Source organism: Lathamus discolor, chromosome 2 (genome assembly GCF_037157495.1).
Source record: "Lathamus discolor isolate bLatDis1 chromosome 2, bLatDis1.hap1, whole genome shotgun sequence".
NCBI lineage: Eukaryota > Metazoa > Chordata > Aves > Psittaciformes > Psittacidae > Lathamus > Lathamus discolor.
This window is the reverse complement of record NC_088885.1, coordinates 83,808,002-83,830,177: the sequence shown is the minus strand read 5'-3', so window position 1 is coordinate 83,830,177 and position 22,176 is coordinate 83,808,002. Positions and strand designations below refer to the sequence as shown.

Sequence of the window (22,176 nt, the reverse complement as noted above, 5' to 3'; positions counted from 1 at the left end):
AAAAGGGTAGCAAATGGGTAGCAGGGTGACAAGGAGGCAGGGAAGAGGTTCAGGAGCTGTCCAGAGCCACAAACCACAGCAGTGAGCAAGTGGCCCCAACCCAGGGCTGAACCCAAAAGATCCCGTTTCAAATAAATATGTATAAAGACACAAAAAAAAAAAAAAAAAAAACAGATTAAAAGATGAGATTGATGATGCTCAATCCTGTTGGGTTCAGCTTGGCAGGCTGCAGATGCCAGACTGTTGGTTATAGTGCTGCACCAGTGCACAGCCATGCACAGATTCAGTACAAGGGAAAAAAAAAGGACTGAATTTTTATATCCTGTTTCCTTCTCAATAGGATGTTTTCTTTCTTTCACAAAGGAATCACAAAACAAAGGGGTATACACAGAAGGTTTGAGGTTATAGAATCTTATCTGGCCAAAACAGAAAGAAGAGAAATGTAGAGGTACTTGATGCTAAATGTCATGAGACTGTAGAGGCACTACTCATTATGGAGAGCAAATGGGGGATACTCATGCTTGTACTGGCCTTTGAAACCAACTCCCAGAAACTGCAATAATAACCTCTTGCAAAACGGTTACTAATCTTTTTCTTTTGTAACCATCCCAAGCTATCTGTGCATCCCTCACCCCTACACTGTGTCAACAGCAAAGTGAAACAGTGCTAGGGTCCCCAATACTGTGAGTGTGTCAAGAGTAAAAAAAATACTCAAATATCCTTTGTTATTACGGCTGCAGACATAAGCACTTCCCTGTTTAGTCCATTTGCTTATTTCTTGCCATAGCACGCCATACTCAGAGTTCTCAAGAGATAAGGCAAACTCATCCAGAAATCACCGTATTCGTATCTAATGGTTTCAGGTGCTGCTACTATTCTTATCTGCTCTTGAAAAAAGGTCAAGGGTATTAGTGACTCATATTTTTTCCTCCATTTATTTCTATAGCTCAGCGCAGGTTATCCTTTATCGCCATCTGCACAAGTATTGCTTTAACATTCTTCTTGGTGCTGGTCACAGAGAACCTGATGGCCTTCTCATTAAGTTAAATTTACACTGGCATGACTCCTTTGTCTACTTTAGACTTCCAGCAGGAGGAGGAAGGAAAAAAAATTCTAGTTCCTTATTCAGCAAGATAAGAGTAATGAAACTATGGCCCTGCAACCACTTTGTTTGTAAGCATCTCAGCCTTTCTAGTGTGGTGAAAAGCTTTCATGACCCGAGACAGGCATTTGCTGGACACTGGGACTTTTGGGATGTACTTGTACTTCTGAAGCCAAAGTTGTCAGGCTTTTTCCTTTCAGGCAGCTTCCCTCTTGATCTAAACCCCTCTCTCTTACTACTCATTTCCCCTTTCCAATCAGTGGACGCACACTGAATACAAGAGACTCCACATCTGCAGATTATTGCAAACATGGCCCAACCCTTGGAGCTCAAGTCACAAATATGTAACTTAACATGAGGTTTTCTTGACGAAGTCCCGAGGCAATGATTGTGCCTTTGCTAGATATTTTCTCCTTAGTGATGCAACCACCCACAATGCGGTAGGAGCTTGCAGCTGACAAGAAAGGCATGCCGTGATTTGGAAAAGCTAGCCCACAACTATACTGGCCTTTTCCTGGCAGCGATTCAAAGCTCACCAACAGGTCAAGCCTACAACATGAAAATGTCAAGCAAGCTACCTGCTGTGATTTCTCATAAATTCATTAACGACAGAAACACTGGCCTCCACACAGTATTAGCAGAAAAAAGCACACTACTTACATATTAGATCCAGAAGGCATTGCTGACGAAAGCTCTTCTCAAGACTATGACAATGCTGGAGCATGTCCTAACCAGTAGACCGTTGACTGCATCACAGAAAGCTCATATGAGAACAAGACTGTGAATGCTGAAAGGTCGTCATGCTTTCATGCTTTGAAATAAAACACTCTGAAGTAAAATGACTGCCCACAAGTATATAAAGAACAGTGGTGCAGGGATTAAGAGTACTCTCAAGGTCACATTTTGAAAATATAAAATCCATCTACAAAATCATTGATTAAAAAAAACCCCAGCATTTGCACATCCAACCACTACAATGCCATGCAACCAGAGGAGGCTCAAAATATAAGCAGTATCAGGTGCATGCGCAATTACCTAAGTAGCTCCATGCACAACTCTTGTCCTAATTTCCTTAACCATTTGGCCTTGCATATAATCCAGTAGCAATCAAGACAGTACTTTAGCACCACATGATGTATAATACTCCTATAAAGGTAGTCTCCTGCTCACAACACAGCACATACATGTGCAGTGTATGTGCGTATTTGAGAAGTACCTGGAAGAAGCATTTACCTGTAGCAAACAGAAATCTTTTTGTGGGTGACTACCTTTGGTGTCTTCAGCAGCTGAAAAATATTTTGTGGTTTGTACTTTCTTTCTCTTTTAAAGCAAATGCTTAAGATTGCAAAATCATTACGCCCCAACATAACCACAGGGGAAGCTGACAGAGCTGTCAAACTAAATTTGGAGCCCCACATTACCAGTTGCTTTGTACTACCAAAGTGCAGAGAAAAAGGACCAGAGATGTCCCCATGACTGTACAAAACCAAGGACAACTGGGGTTATTTTGACAGGCTTCAAAAAAATATGAGCAAGAGAGGGCAAAAATTAGAATTTAATGAGCAGGATGATCCTAATACTCAGATCAGGAGATTTATTCCCCACCACCCCAGGCCATACAAATGGAGAAAACCTGCTACCCTTCCAAGTACATCACCCAGTATGTCCACTTCTGCTGGGTAAAGTTGATAGCTGGTTTGAACTAGTCTCCTTAGCTGGCCTCTTGGCCTCAGTGGGTTGCAAATAATTCTAATGTTCAAAGTCATCTAGAAACCTTTTCAAGTCTAAATTGTGTTTAAGCAACCCCAATCTCACTCATTGCTCCTGGACACATTCTCCTCCACAGCACTGACCTAGCTAGCCACGTTTCCCTTCTTTCATGACCACGCTGCAGTTCATACAACTGCACACAGTTATCAAATTCTGTTTTTTGTCCAAACTATACATGCTTCACTTCTATAATCTTTCCTCTTACATAAATAACATTTTTTCCCCTCTCACCAGAACTGAAAATGTGAAGTGTCTTCTTGCCCTGTAATGTAACTATTAGTCTACTTTTCAAATAGCCTAAATGCTCTTTAATTGGTAGGATGCTGACAGAGGAAATGGTAGCGATGGACTTGTGCAAGAGTCTGTCTTTCATCTGCAGGATGGTGGATCTGAGATCTAAGGCTGCCAAGTTCTTGAAGCATGTTGGCATGTTACAGCAGGGAAAGCCTTTACAACGAGGAAGGAGCTGCTGGAGGTAGATCAGAGCTACCCCACCTTAGCTGGCTATGGCTGCAGGAACAAGAGCTGTTGCTTGCTAACAGAGATTATGAAAATAAGATACTGGTCACCAATCTGCAGCAGAATGAAGGAGAGGTAACATGGCGTGAGTAGTAAGTGAACAGGAAAAACAGACCACCAAAATCTAAACATAAATCCTGTATTTTCAGGGAAGTAGGTGTCAAACACCATCATTAAAAAAAACCCGGAAGAACAGTGGGTGCCACATGGTTGCACCCCTTATACCTACACACACTGCCCACCTGATTCCATGAAGGAAAAATATCAGTCTTGGCTGGCATGTGCCAACGCTTACTTTGGCCAGAGCAGGTGAAAGCCATGCAGCCATACAGACCAAAGGCCAGCACCTGAAAGCTCAAGCATGGCCTGCATCTGACACAAACTGAAGTACAAAACACAGCTAAGAAGGCCAGAAGACAGACCATCTCCCTGCCAAAAGCCTTTCAAATGTTATTTGTCAGCAAGAATACTAGTGCGTGCTTTGGTGCCATCAGCTTTCAGCCCCACAAAACCCTGTACCTTAGGGAATATCTACAAGGAGTTGCGAACAGGTGACTGAAAAAAAGTGTAAAATCAAATATGCTCTCCAGCATGGAAGGTTGTCATGTTCTCTGCATCTCCAGTGGAATGTTTTCTGGGCTCTGAAAATTGAAGAAGATTGGAAACAATTGCCTTGTCCACCCAGCAGCAATGCAGAAAAACTTTGTGAAGCAAATCACTTGAAAATAACTTGCATCTTGTAGTTCATTCGCCTCCCACGCTAAAAGCTGAACTCTTGCTGAACCAACGCATCAGTAAAGCAAACTGGGCATGCTGGGCAACAGCAGCCACCCTTTCTCCAGCAGCAGTGCTCCTGCCAAATCAGAAACAGTGAATTTTTTGCATCATTTGGGGCAAAATAATTAAACTGGCACTTGAGATTTCATGCCATTGTAGCACTTACTTTTTAACAATCTGCTCTTAACTCTCCAGTATTTTTCCTTTGTCCTTTTCCAGAATGCTCTTGAAAAAGCTACGGAAGTCAACTGTGGTTTTGCAAATAACAATGCTGCGCTTCAGTCCTCTTTGGAGCCGAAAGTGTGTTTATACCTGAAATTAGTCTTAGCTAATGCTTCATGCAGGCAGTTTTATCCTGCGCTACATCAGAAGGGGAACTAATCAAGAAAAACTGTATATGCAGACAAAATCTAAAGCAAAGCAGCACAGTCCCATGGAAAATCTGAAAGAGAAGCAATACCACAGAGACAGAAGATGGAAGAACTGCAGAGCTTTGCTGTTTCAGACGCTGAAGTTCATGGGTCATTTAAGTCTCTTGCTCTTATGGCAGTTCTTTTTTAATTCTCCAGCTAATGGTTATCTGAAAAGGCAGCAACGGTGTCTAAAACTGTAGCTATAGCAATATAATGTCAGTAAGAAATCAAGCAAGCGGAAGGAAGCATAACCTGATGATCTAATTGCATGCTAACACTCCTGTTTCCCTCTCCCCAAAATACACAGGTTTCCAAGTATAAACAGGATTAGGTACCAATAGCTGGTTAGATAAGCATCATTACAAATTTTCCATTTCTTCTTTTAAGAAACACATGTTCTGATATAACATTTAAACTGGAATTGAGCTCTGCAGTAATACATGTTATTTAAAAACATCACAGATTTCTGAAAGTAGCTACAAAGCAAAATCTGTTTGCAATTGCTCAGTTTTATGCACGGAGGTTTCTGCATGAGCTGGCAGATATATTTAAATTTGCTATTTATACAGCAACTTACATCCATGTTTTACAAACATGAAGGAATAAACTCTGTAACTGCCTTGTGAAACACACCACTATTTTAGAACTGACAACATTCACACAAAGAGAGAGATAAATGTCTAAGTTCAAGATAGGAATACAGAGAATGCACACTTTCACAGCTGGAGCCTTGCGTTTATGCCTTCTTTGCATATAAAAAGTCACTTATCTTCAAACAGTCATAAGATTGGTCATGTCATATAAGCCATTGTATACAACTGAGATCTCCATGCAGCAGCAAAATGAGCAAAGATTAAAAAGAAACCAGTTCAGACCCAATCAATCGCAAAGAGAAATAAGCTTTGTTGGGTTTGTGAACATGCAACTAAAAGAAATCACAGAATCAATCCGTCTGGAAAAGGCCTTTAAGATCATCAAGTCCAACTGTGACCCCAGCACTGCCAATTAACAAGAAAACCCCTGAAACAAATCAGTCAGTTCAACCCAAAAGTTTTATGTAGAGGATTTCTCTCCATGACACAGAATATGGTGGTTGAAACCCCTTTCACAATTTCAGTTATGAACCCATTTTTTCAAATTAGGCTTGGGTATTTTCATCTATCCTTCCCAACGCTGTCTTAAGTCTACTAGATTTTCACTGGCATAGCGAGGAAGACCCAATTCCCTTACGTCTGCAATAGGCACCCGAAGTATTTGGCTGTCTCCAACACTTTTTTAGTGAATATCCACTGGCAGTGTGACTGCAGTATCTCCAGAGAAGGCCCTCCACACTGGAGACTGGGACTGCTCAACAAAGTGGTAAATGCAATACATACGTTACTTTTCTGATACAGAGAATTGCTCCCACTCCACAGACCTCAACATTTTATTTTCCAGCAACTAGATCTGGGCAAATATCATCTGAACTCACAGTTTTGAGATGAATTAAGCTATTTGAGAAATAAGTAAGCGTCTAGTTGGTGCTGCACAGGGCTGTTTATCCCTCCCTCTTTCCATTCTTTCCTGGAATAGGCTCTCTCTGCAGCTATACAGATAGCCAACTACTTCAGACATGCTTAATGGCTATCACCAAATACAAAACCTGCCAGTTTTTGACAGTAAAGGTCTGAAGAAGTCCCTAGAGGCAGACACAGCCATGGGAGGCTGGAGGCAACGGGAGTGGGAAGCAGGGAACTGGGGGGGTTGTGAAGGAAGGAGAGGGCAGGATGAAAAAAGAGAAGGTACTAACAAATAAGGCATAACACAGATCCTAGCTCTAAATGATATATTTTATACTGCAGTAACATGGAGCACTGCAGGGGACAGACACTTCATTTGTAGGTTCATTCTCATAATCGCCAGTATCATCTGAAATCTTCAGCAGTGATAGCCCTGCTGCTCTCCATAACCTGTTTACTTTGTACCTGATGTGCTATAAAATGCAAATAGATATTGGTTTAGTCACCGGGACTACATGTCTGTGTTACCTTTAAGAACATCAGAGCTTTGTTGAGATCTGTCTTTTATCTGCAAATGTTTTATGAGATCTTTGACTTCTTTCCAGATCTCAGCGTGCATCACTTGCTGTGAAACTCCAACAAATGCTCTGCGTGACTGGGGAATGCAATGCCTGGTATCTAACACCCACTGCAACTAACATTGACATACAAGCCTAATTAATCACTTGGGTAGTCTCAAGAACTGCCCGTGTGGCCTACATGCCACTTAGCACTGGCTTCAAACCCCCCAGTGCCTGGCAGGTGACTGTTAAGGAGTTAAGTCCATAGGGCTCAGGCTGGCATGCAAAAGGAAGTAAAGCTGCACTGCTTAGAAGAAAGTCTCTAGAGTCAATACGGAGGGACAAATTCTGAGAATTGCTACTTCTTCAATACAATTTCATCTTAATTAATTTAAAAATGCTGTGTAGTTCCCATTTATGTAAAACAAATAGGGCATTTCCAACAGCATACCCTACTAATAACGTGGTTGTGGTAATAACACACCATCACAGCTTACACCAGTTGCAAGACCTTGTTAGGTTTCTTGTTTATACAGCGCTAAAGTCCTGCATAATTTAAGCAAGTCCCTGACCTCTCACAACATCAATAACAGGCGCACTTTGCACTCGTGCATCACCTTTCATCTTGGAGCGCTTCTGACACGTGAATTTTCATTTCATCCCTGTGACACACAGGTAGGTGTGTAGGCACACTTCAAAGGCAGGCGAACTGTGCCACAGAAAGGTTACACAACTTGGCCCAAATCCCCGGTGAACAGCTGGGAACATGAACTCTACCATTGCTTGTTCTGAATGTCCAGACAATAACACCCCAAAAATGAGCTTCATGAAGCATTAATCAAAATGTTCAACCCCTGCTAGGTTTGCAAATAGCATGAGGAGGAGATAAGCTCACTAATACTTTTTGATACATTATTCATGACTTGTTCTCCTTTTCTGGCAACACTTAAAAACGAAACACAAACAGAACCTATTCAACTACATGAAAAAAAAAATCAAAACAGTCTGCTTTTCAAGCAGTTATTGCAAAATAATTTGGAAACCAAAACGTTTAGCCTTTACAGCTTGCCTGTTTGATCCCAAACACTACCCTTTGCACAACGTATGGCAACTTCTGTGCAGGACCAGAGCACCCGCGTGACCTCAGGAGAAAGCAGCAGCAGGACTTTGCTTGCTCGGTTTTAGTTTCCAAGGACCTGCAAGCTGATGAACATGATGTCTGCATACGTAACAGTTATGCTGGCAAAAAAAACCTGCTCAACCAACAGCTACTGACAGCAATTGAAACTAATGATCCAGAGCTGGCTATATGATAGCCAGAGAGGAAAAAAACCCTCCTACTGTTCTCGTTGATAATTAAGGGACTACTGCAGACAGGGCCTGAGTTCAGAATACTGCTCTTGGCCTGGCCTTTGCCACCCTGTGCACAGCAGAGAGTTATCAGCCGCATTTGCAAAGTGTACTTAACACTGCCTAGGTCAGGTTCTGTGCTTCTGAGAAAGTTAGTGTACTAAATGCACACCTCAGCTTGCCCCTCTTATAGCAACGCCAATGGAAATGTACACATACATTGTGAATCAGCCCACCACAGTATGTGAGTGGCTCTGAAACTGTGTTAAAAGGAAAACTGATGTGGGTGGTGATAGATTTTTGAACGCACGGGGTAACAGTGGTATTATTTGCTACCGAGTTGTTTGAGGTTGTGTCGCATGCTTCCATCAATTGCATGGGGGCAGTTTGTTTATTTATTGATTTCCAACCAAATATATGCAACAACATTTTCCACGGGAGCTGCGATTTTTAATGCCAACTGCTCTCCAGCAGCTGAGCTCTAAATAAAACACTTACTACTGTGAATCCCAGGTAACATGTTGAGAGTCGAATGTTCCCATCCAGCAGAATGAAAGGGAGATTCTCTCTTCTGGTGGTAAGTGTTAAGCTCTTGGGATGAAAATTACTCTGTTGTGTATATTTTTGTGAGCATGCATATACCAGGAGATGAATAAATAAATAATGTGCAAACACACACATATAGACATATATTGATGCAGAGAAGGAACATTCAGCCAAAATATTTGGGCCTATTTTCCTGAAGGCCTTACTTCAACAAGAAAGCTTCGTAGTATTCTGTTTCATAAAAGCTATGTAGTACTGTAAATAAATTGAAAGGGAAATGGATTGCAGAAGGAAATCATGGAAATAGATTAGAAATTGTTTATACCCCTAATCTTCTGGTAATTTACCTGGTCATGCATCAGGACTACCTTTTGCGGGGGAAGAATCAGATATTTGTCTAAGAAGATTTTATGAGGTGAACAGATGAGGTTAGCTCACTAGATTGGAGTAACTCTGTAATATAGCTTTGTCCTAAAGCATTATTGGATTAGGGTCCAAGGGTCAACAGGAGGCTCTTCACTGGCTATACGGGTTCTGGAAGTGACTGCAGGAGCTGAGCTTGTTAGTTACAAGGAGCACTGCTCGAGCATTTTTCACTTCCTACGAACTAAACAGAATTGCTACAGCAAGCATCTCATCTGGGGCAATGGTGACAGTCACAAACCATGTTCTACAAATATTCCCTAGCCTTACCGTAAATTTTCCTTGAAGTATCAATAAAGCTAGAGACAGTCCCATACCAAGGATCTGGCAATTTCTAGTGATGTTTGCTGCTGAATAAAACTGTTCAACATCTAAAGGAGCCTCTCAAGGAAAAAAAAAAAAAAAAAAAAAAGTAAAAGAAAAAGAAGTGAGATTCTCTTTGTTTCTCGCTTTTCAGTCTCAGGTACCTCACAGCATTAGGTTTTGTTGAAAAGGTTCTGCTTTGACCACTCTGCTTCCAAATACTCTCTCCACTTGAGAGATGACAAATCAGAAGGGTTTATGACTTACAGCATTTCTTAAACACTTCTTCCCTGGTCAAAGCAAGCTCCATTCTCTCCCTGATTTTTTTACAGCCATCTCTTACTTCTGACCTATAGTCCTCTTGTCTCTTTTACAGTATTGTCCAAAGCGGGTAACATCGCTTCATGCAAAGTTTACTTATCATTCTTAGAAATCTTTTTTATCTAGAGCATATGTTCACAGGAGGAGGTATGGTAGCGTTTTCAGGGATATCTGTTGGCACACCCCTTCCCCTATGTCGCTTCCATTCAGCCCTGCCATTAAAATTATTACAATCTTATAGAGCAGAAAGGCGACTGGTTCAGCAAGTCAGTATATTTTCAGCCACACAACTCCAACTGTAATGCCCTACAAGTGTAAACAATTATTCCATTTCATTACACACAGAAAAATATAATCCATGTCCTTTTGCCTGTAAGAGGATCTCTTCAGACCTGGAGTAACTTTTTGTCTGTGCCTTGGTTTCCTGATTTCCATGTATTTAAGTCTCCCACTAGGCCGGTACAGAAAGCATCTTTCCAGGTCCCACTCCTGAGCTGGGGTTCTCTGTAAGAGTCACCCTGCTTGCCAGATTTTTCCCTTTTCAATTAAGCACCTTCCCAGGCTGCCATCTGAGACAGGGAATAACCCCAGCTCTCCCAGAGGATCTAATCCTGAGTTGGCTATCAGATAAAACACATTTCCTGAGATATTTTGTCCCTAATGCCATCAAAGTTGCTTAGGTAAGAGCTTTCATTTATCATCCACATGTTAACATCCCTCCCGTGTCACTGGTACCCAGCCAGCTAGAAGGCCCCTCACTTACAAAACTGCAACCTCTTGCTTGCTCATTTTTTAAATCCTGGTCCAGAGCACACTGAATCCAGGAGGATAATTTTCATGGGCTGACAAGGATTTTTGCCTCAAGCTGACCTTGTATGAAGCAAACGGCATACATACACCCGTCATATTCAGTTTGCTGCGTGAAATGCTTTCAATTTGACTTCTGCTACATGTTATTAAGATGGCACTGTTATTAGCATTTAAATCACCTTCTCCCTTGTCATTTCTATCTTTAGTTTTACCTCCCCCTCACTTCTGAGTATGATTTATAGAAGACTGACTTAGTAGGAAAGTACACAGTTGTTAGACAAGGATGGAATTGCAATTTTTAGGATTATGGCTTATTTAAATTTAAAGGACTAAGAAGCAAAATGAGATTAACACAGCCTTGACAAACATATGATTAACATTAGCTATTTTTACCCACTGTAATATTTTTCCTTTCACTTTTTCCTTTAAAAATGGGAGGAAGTTCTGCTAATTTTCTAGTATGTTTGCTCAAGCAGCATAAGAGCAAGTGCCTAGTCCGCTTAGAAAACAATCTCAGCAAAACCAAGTGACTTGGGACAAGGATAAAAGCTATTTGGGCTACGATACTTACTGTGGCTGCCCAGCTTAATACTCGTAAGTATTAGAGTATACTGTCCTACTAAAACCGTAATGACAGGCTCTCTCCAGTGCAGCCGGGACCTTACCTGTCATAAATACCGAAACAAGAGAGCAGAGATTTCCCCATACCACAGTGCTGTGGCAAACAAGCACCCTGCCTGTAAAGCTTGGGCAAAGGAGGAATGGGTATGTCAAGAACAAAGCATGTTTTCTGTGCAAACGTACCAAGAGGGGATGAAGAGGCTGAAGCAGGAGGGCTGCATGTAAGGGGGTCTGATGCTACGTCAGGGTACAATGGGGTATTTCCTTGCTCCCTTGGCAGGGGACAGCCTCAAGTCACCAACGCCGCTAGAGAATTACAGCAGGGCTGAAGTACGGTGACAGCAGCTCCCTTCGCTGTACCCCGACCCTTCCAGGCTTCTGCCCTGCGCCTATCGCCGCGGGCTCCCGACTCGCAGCACACGGGCGGAGGAAGGAGCTCAGCCAGAGCCTCACCTGCCCGGAGCCCCGCCGGGAAGCCGCTCCCTCACCGAAGGGGATGCGGAGCGGCTGCCGCCCTCCTCCCGGGGTGCCACGGCGGGGGCTGCCGGCGGCGGCGTGGGGAGGGACGAGCCGCTGCGGCACCGGCACCGGCAGCGCGGGGCTGGGCGGGGGGAGCGCGGCGCCCCTCGGTTTCCCCCCATTCTCCTCTAGCACGCCGGTCCCCGGGCTGCGCGGCGCTGCGCTAGGGGCTGCTGCACCTGAGCTGCAGTGTGAGCGCGGGGCACAGACCAGCACCAGCCCCGGCGAACGCATGATGTAATTTCAGATTATATAATCCTGAAATACAAGGGGGAGAAAAAAAAACCAAACAACAAACTAAAAGAGCAGCCAGCCACCCAGACCCGCCGTCCCTCCCGTGCACCGGGCGGGGATGCGGGCAGCCCGTGAGATCAGCCGCGATGCGCCGGGGTAGGACGGCGGGGCCCGGCCCGGCACAGCCCTGCTCTCCTTCCCTTCCCTCTCCGGCGGAGGCGCCGAGCCCGGTCGGCCCGGCCCTTGCGGAAGGGCAGGCGGGTGAGTGAGGGTGCCCCCGGAAAGGCGCTGCCTTACCTGCTCCCCGAAGTCGATGGCGATGTTGGTGATGCCGAGAGGGACGAGGAACCGGATCAGGGGCCAGTAGTTAGTGAGCGCTGGAAATTTCACCATAGTCCCAGCTGCGCGGTGACCCCCAGCGCATCTGCCGCGGCAGGAGACGGCGCGGAAGGACGGCGGAGGGGGGGAAAGGATGAAAGGGCAAAGGAGGAGGGTGCGTGCGTGTCCCTGTGCGTGTGTGCGAGCGGGGGGGCGCTGGGGGAAATAAGGGCGAGGGAGAGGAGCAGCAGAGCCCCCCAAAATAAAGCCGCCGGGGTAGCGGGCGGGGGCCAGTCCCTCCCTGCCCGGCGCGGCGCGGCTCGGCTCGGCCCTGGCGGATGCTGTCTGGGCGGCGGGGCGCGTTGTGCGGCCGCCTTAGCAGGAGACCCGAGAGATCAAGTCCATCCCCGCCGCCCTCCTCCCACACAACAATGATCCGCCGCCGCTGCCGCCGCCGCCGCTGCCGGAAAAAAAAGGAGGAGGGACACCGCCGCCAGCCACTCGTGCGGGCAGCGCTGCCATCCTCGGGGCGCGGGGGCCAGGGGAAGGGAAGGGCCGGGCCGGCCCGGAGCCTCCCCCCGCCTGACGCTCGCCGGCGGCGAGGCGACGGCCGCGGCGCCGCGCAGGAAAACGCCGCCCTCCTCCCGGCTGCCGCCGCGGTGCCGCTGCAGGCCGCGGTGCCGCCGTGCGGGTCGGGCCGGCGCAGGTCCCTGTGCCGGCCGGCGGTGCGCGGAGCGGGGCCCAGGCGCGGGCTGCCGGAGCACGTGGGTTTGACACACGCTCGGCACACGGGCCGGCTGCCGCCGCCGCCCGCGGAGGGGGAAAGAGCGGCACCGAGCGGCTCCTCCTGGCGCCCGAGCGGCCGCGCTCGGCCGGGCACCTGCCGGCGCGCACAGACCGCCGCGGTGGGCGCAGGGGGCATCCGCGTCTGAGTGACCCTCGCCGCCGTCACGCAGCCAGGGGCAGGGCATGGCCTTTTCTAAGGTGGGCATGGGGCCTCTTGGGCAGTAGGGCACTTAAGGAGCTATAGGAGAGGTGGGGGTCCTTGACAAGGCATTAAGCAGGATGTCTGACCCACGGCTCTTCTAGAATCACAGAACCATAGAATGGTTTGGGTTGAAAGGGACCTTTAAAGCTTACGTAGTTCCAAAGCCCTGTCATGGGCAGGGACACCTTCCGCTAGACCAAGTTGCTGAAAGCCGCATCCAACCTGGCCTTGAGCACTGCCAGGGATGGGGCAGCCACAACTTTTCTAGGCAACCTGTGCTGGTGTCCCTCCACCCTCACGGTAAAGAATGTTTTCCTAATATCTAATATAAATCTACCCTGTTTTGGTTTTGTTTTTTTCATCTTCTTAATAGTTGTCCTAATAAGATTTCTTAGTAATTTATTCTGGTCAAACACCTGAAATAAACAAGTGATGAATGCAGCATCCTTGTTTTTCAAAGTCTTTGCCTAAGTCGTGGACAAAGGACTGCATATGTGGCTACAAGGCAGCTTCCAGGAGGGTCCTGCCTGACTGGGCACTCGGGTTATGTTCTGACCCACAACCTTGACAAACCGAGAGGCCCTTGTCAGTTTAAGGGGTGAGGAAAAGAAGAGAAACCAACCGTCCCCCTTCTGAACACACTGTGTTTCTCAGCTTCTTCAAACTCACTGGGGGGATCTCAAGGGTTTCATTGTAATTGAGTTTCTCTGGGGCATTTAGGTTTGTGGTGTCACCTTGCCACCCACCTTCAGGGAAGGTTGCCAAATATTTTGGGAAGGTGGAAGACCCATGGGGAGTTAGATACCTGTATCTGATCCTCAGAAAGGCAGTGGCCAGCAGAGGAGTGGTAGAAAGCCTTCCTTACCCAAAAACTCCTGTACTGGAATATTCCTGTGACCAAGAGCCATTCCACATGGTTTGGATAGTTAACAGGAGGTGAGCTCTGAAAATCCCTGATGGGCAGATGACAGGCTGTGGGGTGGGAGCGTGAGAGCCTCTGGCTCCCAAAGTGACAAACAAAGTCAGCCCCAGCTGTTGCTGATGGTTTTTCCCCCTCTGCAGCTGGAGTTTGTCTCACTTAGCAGCCCTTAAGCTGACACAGCCTTCTTTGTGGGTGCACAGGAGCAAACTCAAACAGTTATCACAGTGCAGACTTGCCTTCATCCTGTCAATTACTTAAAATGCCATGGGCATGGTGTCCTGGAGACAGTGGAACAGAGCAGTGCAAGCAGGAGAGGACAATAAACTGGGAGGAGGGAAGCAGGATTTGTTTGTGATTTCCTAAATGCATCTTTGATTTAACAGCACCAAATCTTCATCACCCTAAGTAAGATGTAATCATCTCCAGATGGACCAGTGGTTGGTCCATCAGACGACTTCAAACCGCATCTGTGGTGGGAAACATTCGGTCTCCAACTAACCACACTAAAGTTGGACTGAAGTAGAAACTCTCCTGTAGGTGCAGGGGCCTTATATCAGCGCCTTGTTTTACTTGTTTGCTTTCATTGAGCTGAGTTACCAGCTTGTTTAAACATCGCTTACGTGTAAGTTGTAGAAATACATAGAAGACCTGTGTAGTACATCCCTTTCTTTGGAGCAAGTCTCATGGCTTTTGAAGACAAGGCTGGCTATATTTCAAAGCCATTTAATTCAATATTAAATTCTGTGTTCCAGAGGCTGTATTTGGTTTTCGATAACTTTACTGCCGGTAACTTTTCTTTCCGATAGGACTAGATTTCACTGGGAGTGAGGTCATTCCACATTGCCATGGGTCTAAGAACAACTTGTAGGTGAAATTATGGAAGAATATTGTTTACAACTCCATGTTTTTGCATATTTTCCTGGTAAGGTGTCCCTATTTTGTTTCAGTGTAGAGGGATTTATTTATTTATTTTTTAGGGATAGAAGCTTTTAGTGCTGTTCGTGAGTCAGAGAAGAGTAAAAGGGAAGCCCCAGAGCCACTTGTAAATACATGATTTTCACTTGCCGTTTGAAATTCTCAGGTGAGTTGATGTTTGAGGACTACCCTTCCTGGCAAAAACAAACCACCACAAAATTAAACTTCCTGAATCAAAACATTTGGACGCTGAGTATGTGGCTCACAGTGCTAACTATAAAGCATACATAGTGATTAATTACTTTGTCTGTCACAAAGTTATGTTCAGTCCTGGAAATACTGATACACCAGAGCAGTTCAATGGAGTATGAGGCGTATCCAGTGTGGGGTTTATTATGTCCTCATAAGGTAGTTGATACTTTTCAACTCCAGAAGATAATGAATCAGGCCCCTGACATCTGTAATTAATTTCCATGGGATGGGTCACTTGAGAGCTCTAGTGAACTTTTTATCTTCCTGCTGCCCAAAGCACTAGCACAGTTTCAAGAGTAGTTTACATTTTACCTCCTAACATTTACTGGAATGTCCTGGGTGTATGTTAACCTAACTGATGTATAATAAAATCATTAAACTTATTTAATAAACTCTTAGGCTATGGTTTAGGTTTGCCTGTTTGCTTCCCATTCATGTCTTCTGTTTATGGGATGAATGTGGTTCTTGTGTGTTTCTCTTTCAGCCAGGTCATGTTTGCTCCTCGAGTTCATTACAGAAACAAAATTGTGTTTGGAACCAAAGAACAAGGGTGGCTTCTCACATCTTGAAGTCAGTAGTTTGCTCAGCTGATGAGCTGAGGAAACAGGTCATTTCAGCTGTCTTAGGCAAAAAGCAGCGATTAGTAATCGTTTCCTTTCTAGCATATTTTCTGTTACGCTACATTTCTTACTCATATACCAAACACTGTCTGTTTGTTTAGAGGAATAAAAAAGACAGAATGGGCAGCAGGAAATAATTAGCCATAATCTCTCTGCTTTTGAAAAAAAATACCTGGTCCAGGAGTATCTCGAATAGAGGCTTCTCACTGGAGAAGTCCGTGTGAATCAAGTACAGTACGGTATTGTGTTACAGTATAAATGATGAAACATATCAGAAAACTCCCTTGTGCCTGGTAACAAAATGTGTCTGTGACTGCTGCTTAAGCAACAGAGTCAAAAGTCCAAAGGTGTTCCTAGTAGCAGATCATTATCAGGGCAGTGCCTCTTAGCTTTACTCATGCAGTCAGAAAACCAACACGTGGATCAGCACATGAGATTTAAGACTTTAACACGTGTTAGGGTCACAGTCCTTTCCTGAACTTAAAGGAGGGCCCTCACCACAACTATGTGATGAGACTCTTGAGAGGACCCTGCTGTGCTGTTGGCTTGCCTCAGAAAGATGCCTCTGCTTTCCTGTTGAGACTACTGCTAATTAGCTACTAGAGAAAACAGGTCTTGGTTGGTTGTGGTTGGGCTTTTTTTGTTTGGGTTTTGTTGTTGTTCTTTTCCCTTAAATCACTGTGCTTGGTCTTTCCATCCCCAGTTGGCAATTCATCAGTCACCCCTGCATTTTGGAGCTCTTCCAAACCTTATTTTCTACCTAGGATTTCTTCTTTTCTTTTTTTTTTTTCCTTGTAGCCTAGTGAATGGCAAGCACTCTTTGTATAAGAAATTCAGTTTCATGGGTAACATGGATAACAAAATCTGCAAATAACTCGTGCCAAAAGAGGACAGATCAACTGGATCTCCCAGTCTACAGAATGGCTAGGGATTCTGGTCTCTGAATGGTATTGGGCTGTGAGGGAGCAGATAATGACTGTCTCTCCCTGTCTGTTGCCTGACAAAATGGAAAGACATCTCCACAGTCATATTTGGCTTTTGTAGCAGCCTTCAAGTACCTAAATGGGGCTTACAGGACAGCTGGAGAGGGACTTTTTACAAGGGCATATGGTGATAGGACAAGGGGGAATGTCTTTAAACTGAAAGATGACAGGTTTAGGTTCCATATTATGAAGAAATTCTTTACTATGAAGGTGGTGAGGCACTGGCACAGGTTGCCCAGAGAAATTGTGGCTGCCCCATCCCTGACAGTGTTCAAGGCCAGGTTGGACGGGGCTTTGAGCAACCTGGTCTAGTGGACCTATGGCAGGGGGTTTGGAACCAGATGAGCCTTAAGGTCCCTTCCAATCCTAACCATTCTTTGATTGTATGACTCTATCTTGAGTTATTCCTCCCCCTGCAACAGCTGCCTCTTACAGACATAACTTTTAATTTGGAACTGAGTCTGATGCATATCTCCACCTCTTTATACAATGACAATTAAAACAGTAAGATTGTAATTTTAAAATGCTGTCAAACTATGACTGAGTGTTGCTGCAGAAATGCTCAGAATGTGGGTCTTGTGCACTTAGAGGAAAAATAACCGATTCTGATTTAGTGCTGAGAAATAAAAAGCAAAAATCATCTACCCACTATTTGTTTTTAGAGGACTGGCCTGGCACAAAGCTCACTTTTAACGAATCATTGTGACCCAGCTGAAAGTCCCCTTCTTGAACTGGCTCCCCGTTTCTGCATAAAGCCTGTTCCTAGGAAAAATGTACACCTGGCCTCTTCTTGCAGGGCAAAGGAGAGCTGTATGCACAGCGGTTTGGCTTCCTAGGTGAAAACTCAGCCTATGCCACTGTAATCACTGTGAGCTGTTCAGAAAGCCTTCATCTCAAAGGGTTTGTGGAACTCCTCTTGTCTTACTCCTCATGCATCATCCTTAGGATCAAGAGGCACTGTTCTTGGGCTGTGTGCCTGGCCATGACTTCTAGGCTGTGGCCGTTTATAACTGGAAAGAGCATAGGAATGCTGCAGGAAAAGCCTATATAAGATTTTATTCTGTGAATGGCTAGAGTTGAATTGAAAGATCAGACAACAGCCAAAGGGTTGTCAGTCAGACAAGTATCCAGCCAATCCGATTCCAGTTTAGCTGCAGCTCTGTCAGAAGTATAAAAATGGTCTTTACATTCAACCTATGCCCCCTCCCTAAGGCCAGTCTGCTTCAGCTGCAGCTGGCTTGTCAAGATGATAAAAATGATGCCCCTGCAGGAAGCCCATGTCTTTCTTTTTTTGTCTGGCACAAGTGCCCTGGCACCTTCAGGCAAAACTGTTTCCTGGCTGATGAAGAAAGAGAAGCTTGCTATTAATGCTTAATAGAGCAAGAGCAAATGAAGGTCATGTTTCAGTGGCACAAGGAGACCGGGGTCACCAGAATTGCCTGACTAATTTTTCAGGTGAGAATCAAAGCACTGTCTCTGGTGACCTGCATCAGGGGACCAGTCCGGAAGATGCCTTGTGTCACAGGGCATCTGGAGCATTGGCTCTTTCCCCTGTGTTTGTATAGCAGTGTCTGCTCCACTGCTCACTCAAGCTCACGAGCTGGAGTAATTCCAGCTGTATGCATGGTTCATGGTCCTGAACACATTTGTCTTCGTGGCTTGTGTTCCGAGTCTGTATCTTCTTCTTCCAAGGCAACCTGAGGCATGTGACTCCAAGACGGGGAAGCTGATGGGAGCAGCTGGTCTCAAGCTGCAGGCTGCAGGCAGGGAGACATGGTGATGCTCAACTGCAGCTCCACTCACTAAGGCAACACTGTGAAGATTAATACCAACAGCTCCTGCCTCGGTGTTGGAGTTGCATGAATGTGGATACTGCATCACAGGAGGCTGACTGGATAAGGCTCTGCCCAAGTAAAAGATTTCTCTTCCAAGTGCTTGTGGTGTGGCATCTGGGATCCTGAGGGACTTCAGTGCTTAAGAACCTTCTGTGCTACGGAGGGTCTCTCATTGTCCTCGCATAAGGCCTGAGGCTCTGGCATTGTTTTCTGATCAGAGGGACGGAAATTTTCTCATCATCAAAGCAAACATATACAAATGTTATGTTACCTCAGCGTGAGAGAAATTAAGTCTTTAAACATTGGGGTTTTTTGTCTTGTCTGTCGGGTTTACCCCTGTAATTTCTAAATTATAGATTATTTAATGATTATAACATATGTGTTCAAACATTTTGATAGAAATGTAATACTTTAAAATGTTTTCCAGAACTTATTTGTAGTTAATGAACTAAAATCTATTTATATCCTCAATAAGCTTTGGTTTGCCTGGAATTTAGAATCCATTTTTTTATGTGCATTTGGCATCTTTACTACTTTACTATTACCAAGCATTAGGACATACTAGGACTTTCTGCAGCCTGGTTGCTTCTCACTACTTTCTGTGCTACGTGCAAAAACTAATAAGCACACAACCTTACCAGTAATGCAAACTTGAAAAGGTCAATTTTTATGGCTTTGGGTATCATTAAAACAGTAATTAATATGGGACTTTAGCTGTCTGTGGAGATTATTGGTGTAGTTGAATACCATTTAACTAAAACTTGTAGGAGGTGTTTGTGAATTTGTGTTCCAAAATCTCCTATGCTATGTCCTTTTATGATGTTGAGTTTAGTAACTGGATTAATTATTAAGTATATGTTTAACTGTTTCAGAAATATGCATTTATGAGCTTGTGATACGTCACCGTCTCCAGTTTTCTTTAGAATGGCATCAGTCTATCTATATGTGTCTTGGCAAGTATGGCTTCTGTGTTGTTGTAGCCATCATAAGAACAGCCTCTGTACAGAATCCATGGTAACAAGTAATCTAATGTGTTTGTGAAAATATAGTAATGTACAAATGCATAAGCATTATTTATTAGTGCTTGTATAAGTGAAAATGCTATAGCATATGCATACTAAAGCCAGTATATTCAGTACTGGTATAAAGTTTTATCTTTAAAATGTACAGTGCTGCTCTTTGACATCTTAAGATACTCCTATTGTCTGACCATCTAATTATAATATTTGATAAAATTTGCTTATTTTAGAGAAATGAGATTTTGTTCCTAACTTCTTTTTACCCACTGTGAGCTTTTATGAAATATTTGCTTTTTGGAATGAGCATTCTGTACTTTTATGATAATGGATGTTATTCAGGAGGGTACAAGGCAACCAATTTGTGAAACCGTACAAGATCACTTTTCAACGATTTCATTGCCCTTAATGCCTGTCAGACCCTAAAGTGCTTTGGAAATCTGAAGTGTTCTTGTGATAGATGCTGCAATATCAGAAGTACCAAGGGCAAGAAATGTCCCTATTTTACAGATGTGCAAAACAGAGGGAAGCGAGTGGCCTGTGTGCTCGTTAGGCAGAGGGACATGTATCCCAGACCTGTAACTGACCCCTTTGCATCTTCTGATTCATTCAAATTTTTCTGCTGAACCTAAATGAAAAACAACAAACAAACAAAAAAGAATTGGTTCACAGGCAGGGAGTATAATCTGTTGAGTTAGTTGATAAATATTTAGAAAACAAGCAGAAATTTACAGCCAAGTATAGTCTGTTATTTGTGTGTGGATAATGTCCTTATCCAAGGTCTCAGACATCTGTTGTTCTTCAGTAGATGAAATTGTGTCATTGTCTTCTCTTATAAAGAATTAAAAGAAGAAAAAAAGAACCATCTTCATCTGAAAGCTGAAAATATTTCTTCCAAGGCCTGGATATTTTGGATTCTTAAAAAAACCCCCAAAAAAACCAAACCAAACAAACAAACCACCACCAACAAAAAAAAAACAAACCTGAAAAAAACAGAAAAAGAAAAAGCAGACTGTATAATTGATAGAAGAGCGTAAGCTGCACTCACTAGCTAATTAGTATCTTACATGGCTTTTCAAAATGCTTACTCCTGAGGAATGGATTGGCTCTTAATCATATCTCCTTGTCCCTCCAAGATGCTTGTCTCTTCTAATAATGGAAGGATAGGCACTGGATAACTACAGGAAGTCTCTATAATTTTCATTCCATGATTAGAGAGACCAAGTTAATATTGGCCTGTCCAAATGAAGGCAGTTGGTGGGTTGATGAAAAATAAATGGTAAAAATCTAAAAGCAATTCAACTCCATCAATGCAAAATTTTCTCTATTTATACTATTTATAACTACTCAAAAAGGCAGGATGGTCAGGTCCTCTGAAAAAAGGAATGAAAGAGGTGATGAAAAGACGAAAGAGAATTCGATTTGCACGAACCTTTAATATTGGAATTGCACAGTAGCTGATAAATTTCAGCAGAATATCTCTTGGTGATAAATTTTGTTATTTTGATCAAATGCATGTCCACATATAGAGATGAGTTTGATATTTAAAAACACCTCAAGTACTTCCTTGCACTTACATTTTTAAGTCTGTTAAAGGAGTGTTTTATTTCAGAGGATGCTGAATGACACAACTATTGGCATTTTTCCCAAAATTTTTGCTATAATTTTTTTCTCTACTTTAAAAACAGCATTATGAAGGGACAGAAGAGACTAGCACAGTACTGTCTGTCATTTGCATGGGGCAATGGGACATCTTAGGTGAGTGTGATATTGTAACTGCAGTTGGCAACTAGGTCCCATGCAGCTGCTCGGTCACTTCATCCCCTGGCCCAGTGGGATGGGGAGAAGAATTAGAAAAAAAGGTAAAAATCCGTGGGTCGAGGTAAGAACAGTTTAGTAATTGAAAGAAAGTGAAATAGAATAACAACAGTTACAGGAAATAGATAGAGAGGAATAAAACACAAATGCTGCCTCCCCCCCAAGTGATGCACAATACAATTGCTTACCACCCACTGACTGATGCCTAGCCTGACCTGGACAGTGATCTGTCCCCTCCAGGTAACTACCCTCAGTTTATATAGTGGGTGTGATGTGCTGTGGTATGGAACACCCCTTTGGCTAGTTTGGAGTAGGTGTCCTGTCTCTGCTTCCTCCCGGCTTCTTGTGCCCCTCCTCACTCTCACTGAAAAGCATGAGACTGAAGTCTTTGATGAGGGTAAGTAAGTGCTACTGAGCAACAACTAAAACATCGGTGTTATCGTCACTGTTCTCAGACTAAAGCCAAAACACAGCGCTGCACCAGCTTCTGGGAAGAAAAATAACTCTATCCCAGCTGAAAGCAGGACCGTGGGATTCTCTCAAAATCTCTCTCTTCTGGAGATTTCATTAACAGGATTTACATTCTTCCTAGGACATGGAAGACTAGATGTTTTCACTTAGGTTTTCAAACTTCTCAAATGTTTGCTTATTCTTTGGGTGCAGTGCAGTCAGTTTACTAATCCACTCAGACTCCAACTTATTGCCTAAAACAGGTTTTATTCATATCTGGGTATAGTCAGAC

The 22,176-nt window shown here is 44.0% G+C and overlaps 1 protein-coding gene across 1 annotated transcript in view; it reads right to left on the bottom strand.

The window, feature by feature from the left end:
* ANKH (ANKH inorganic pyrophosphate transport regulator) overlaps window positions 1-12,753 on the bottom strand; it is a 96,580-nt gene extending 83,827 nt beyond the window's left edge. Inside the window, exon 1 of the mRNA XM_065667586.1 lies at window positions 12,065-12,753. Coding sequence (XP_065523658.1) covers window positions 12,065-12,160 — 96 coding nt within the window. The 5' untranslated portion in view covers window positions 12,161-12,753. The remainder of the gene's footprint in view (window positions 1-12,064) is intronic.
* Window positions 12,754-22,176: the final 9,423 nt, after the last annotated feature.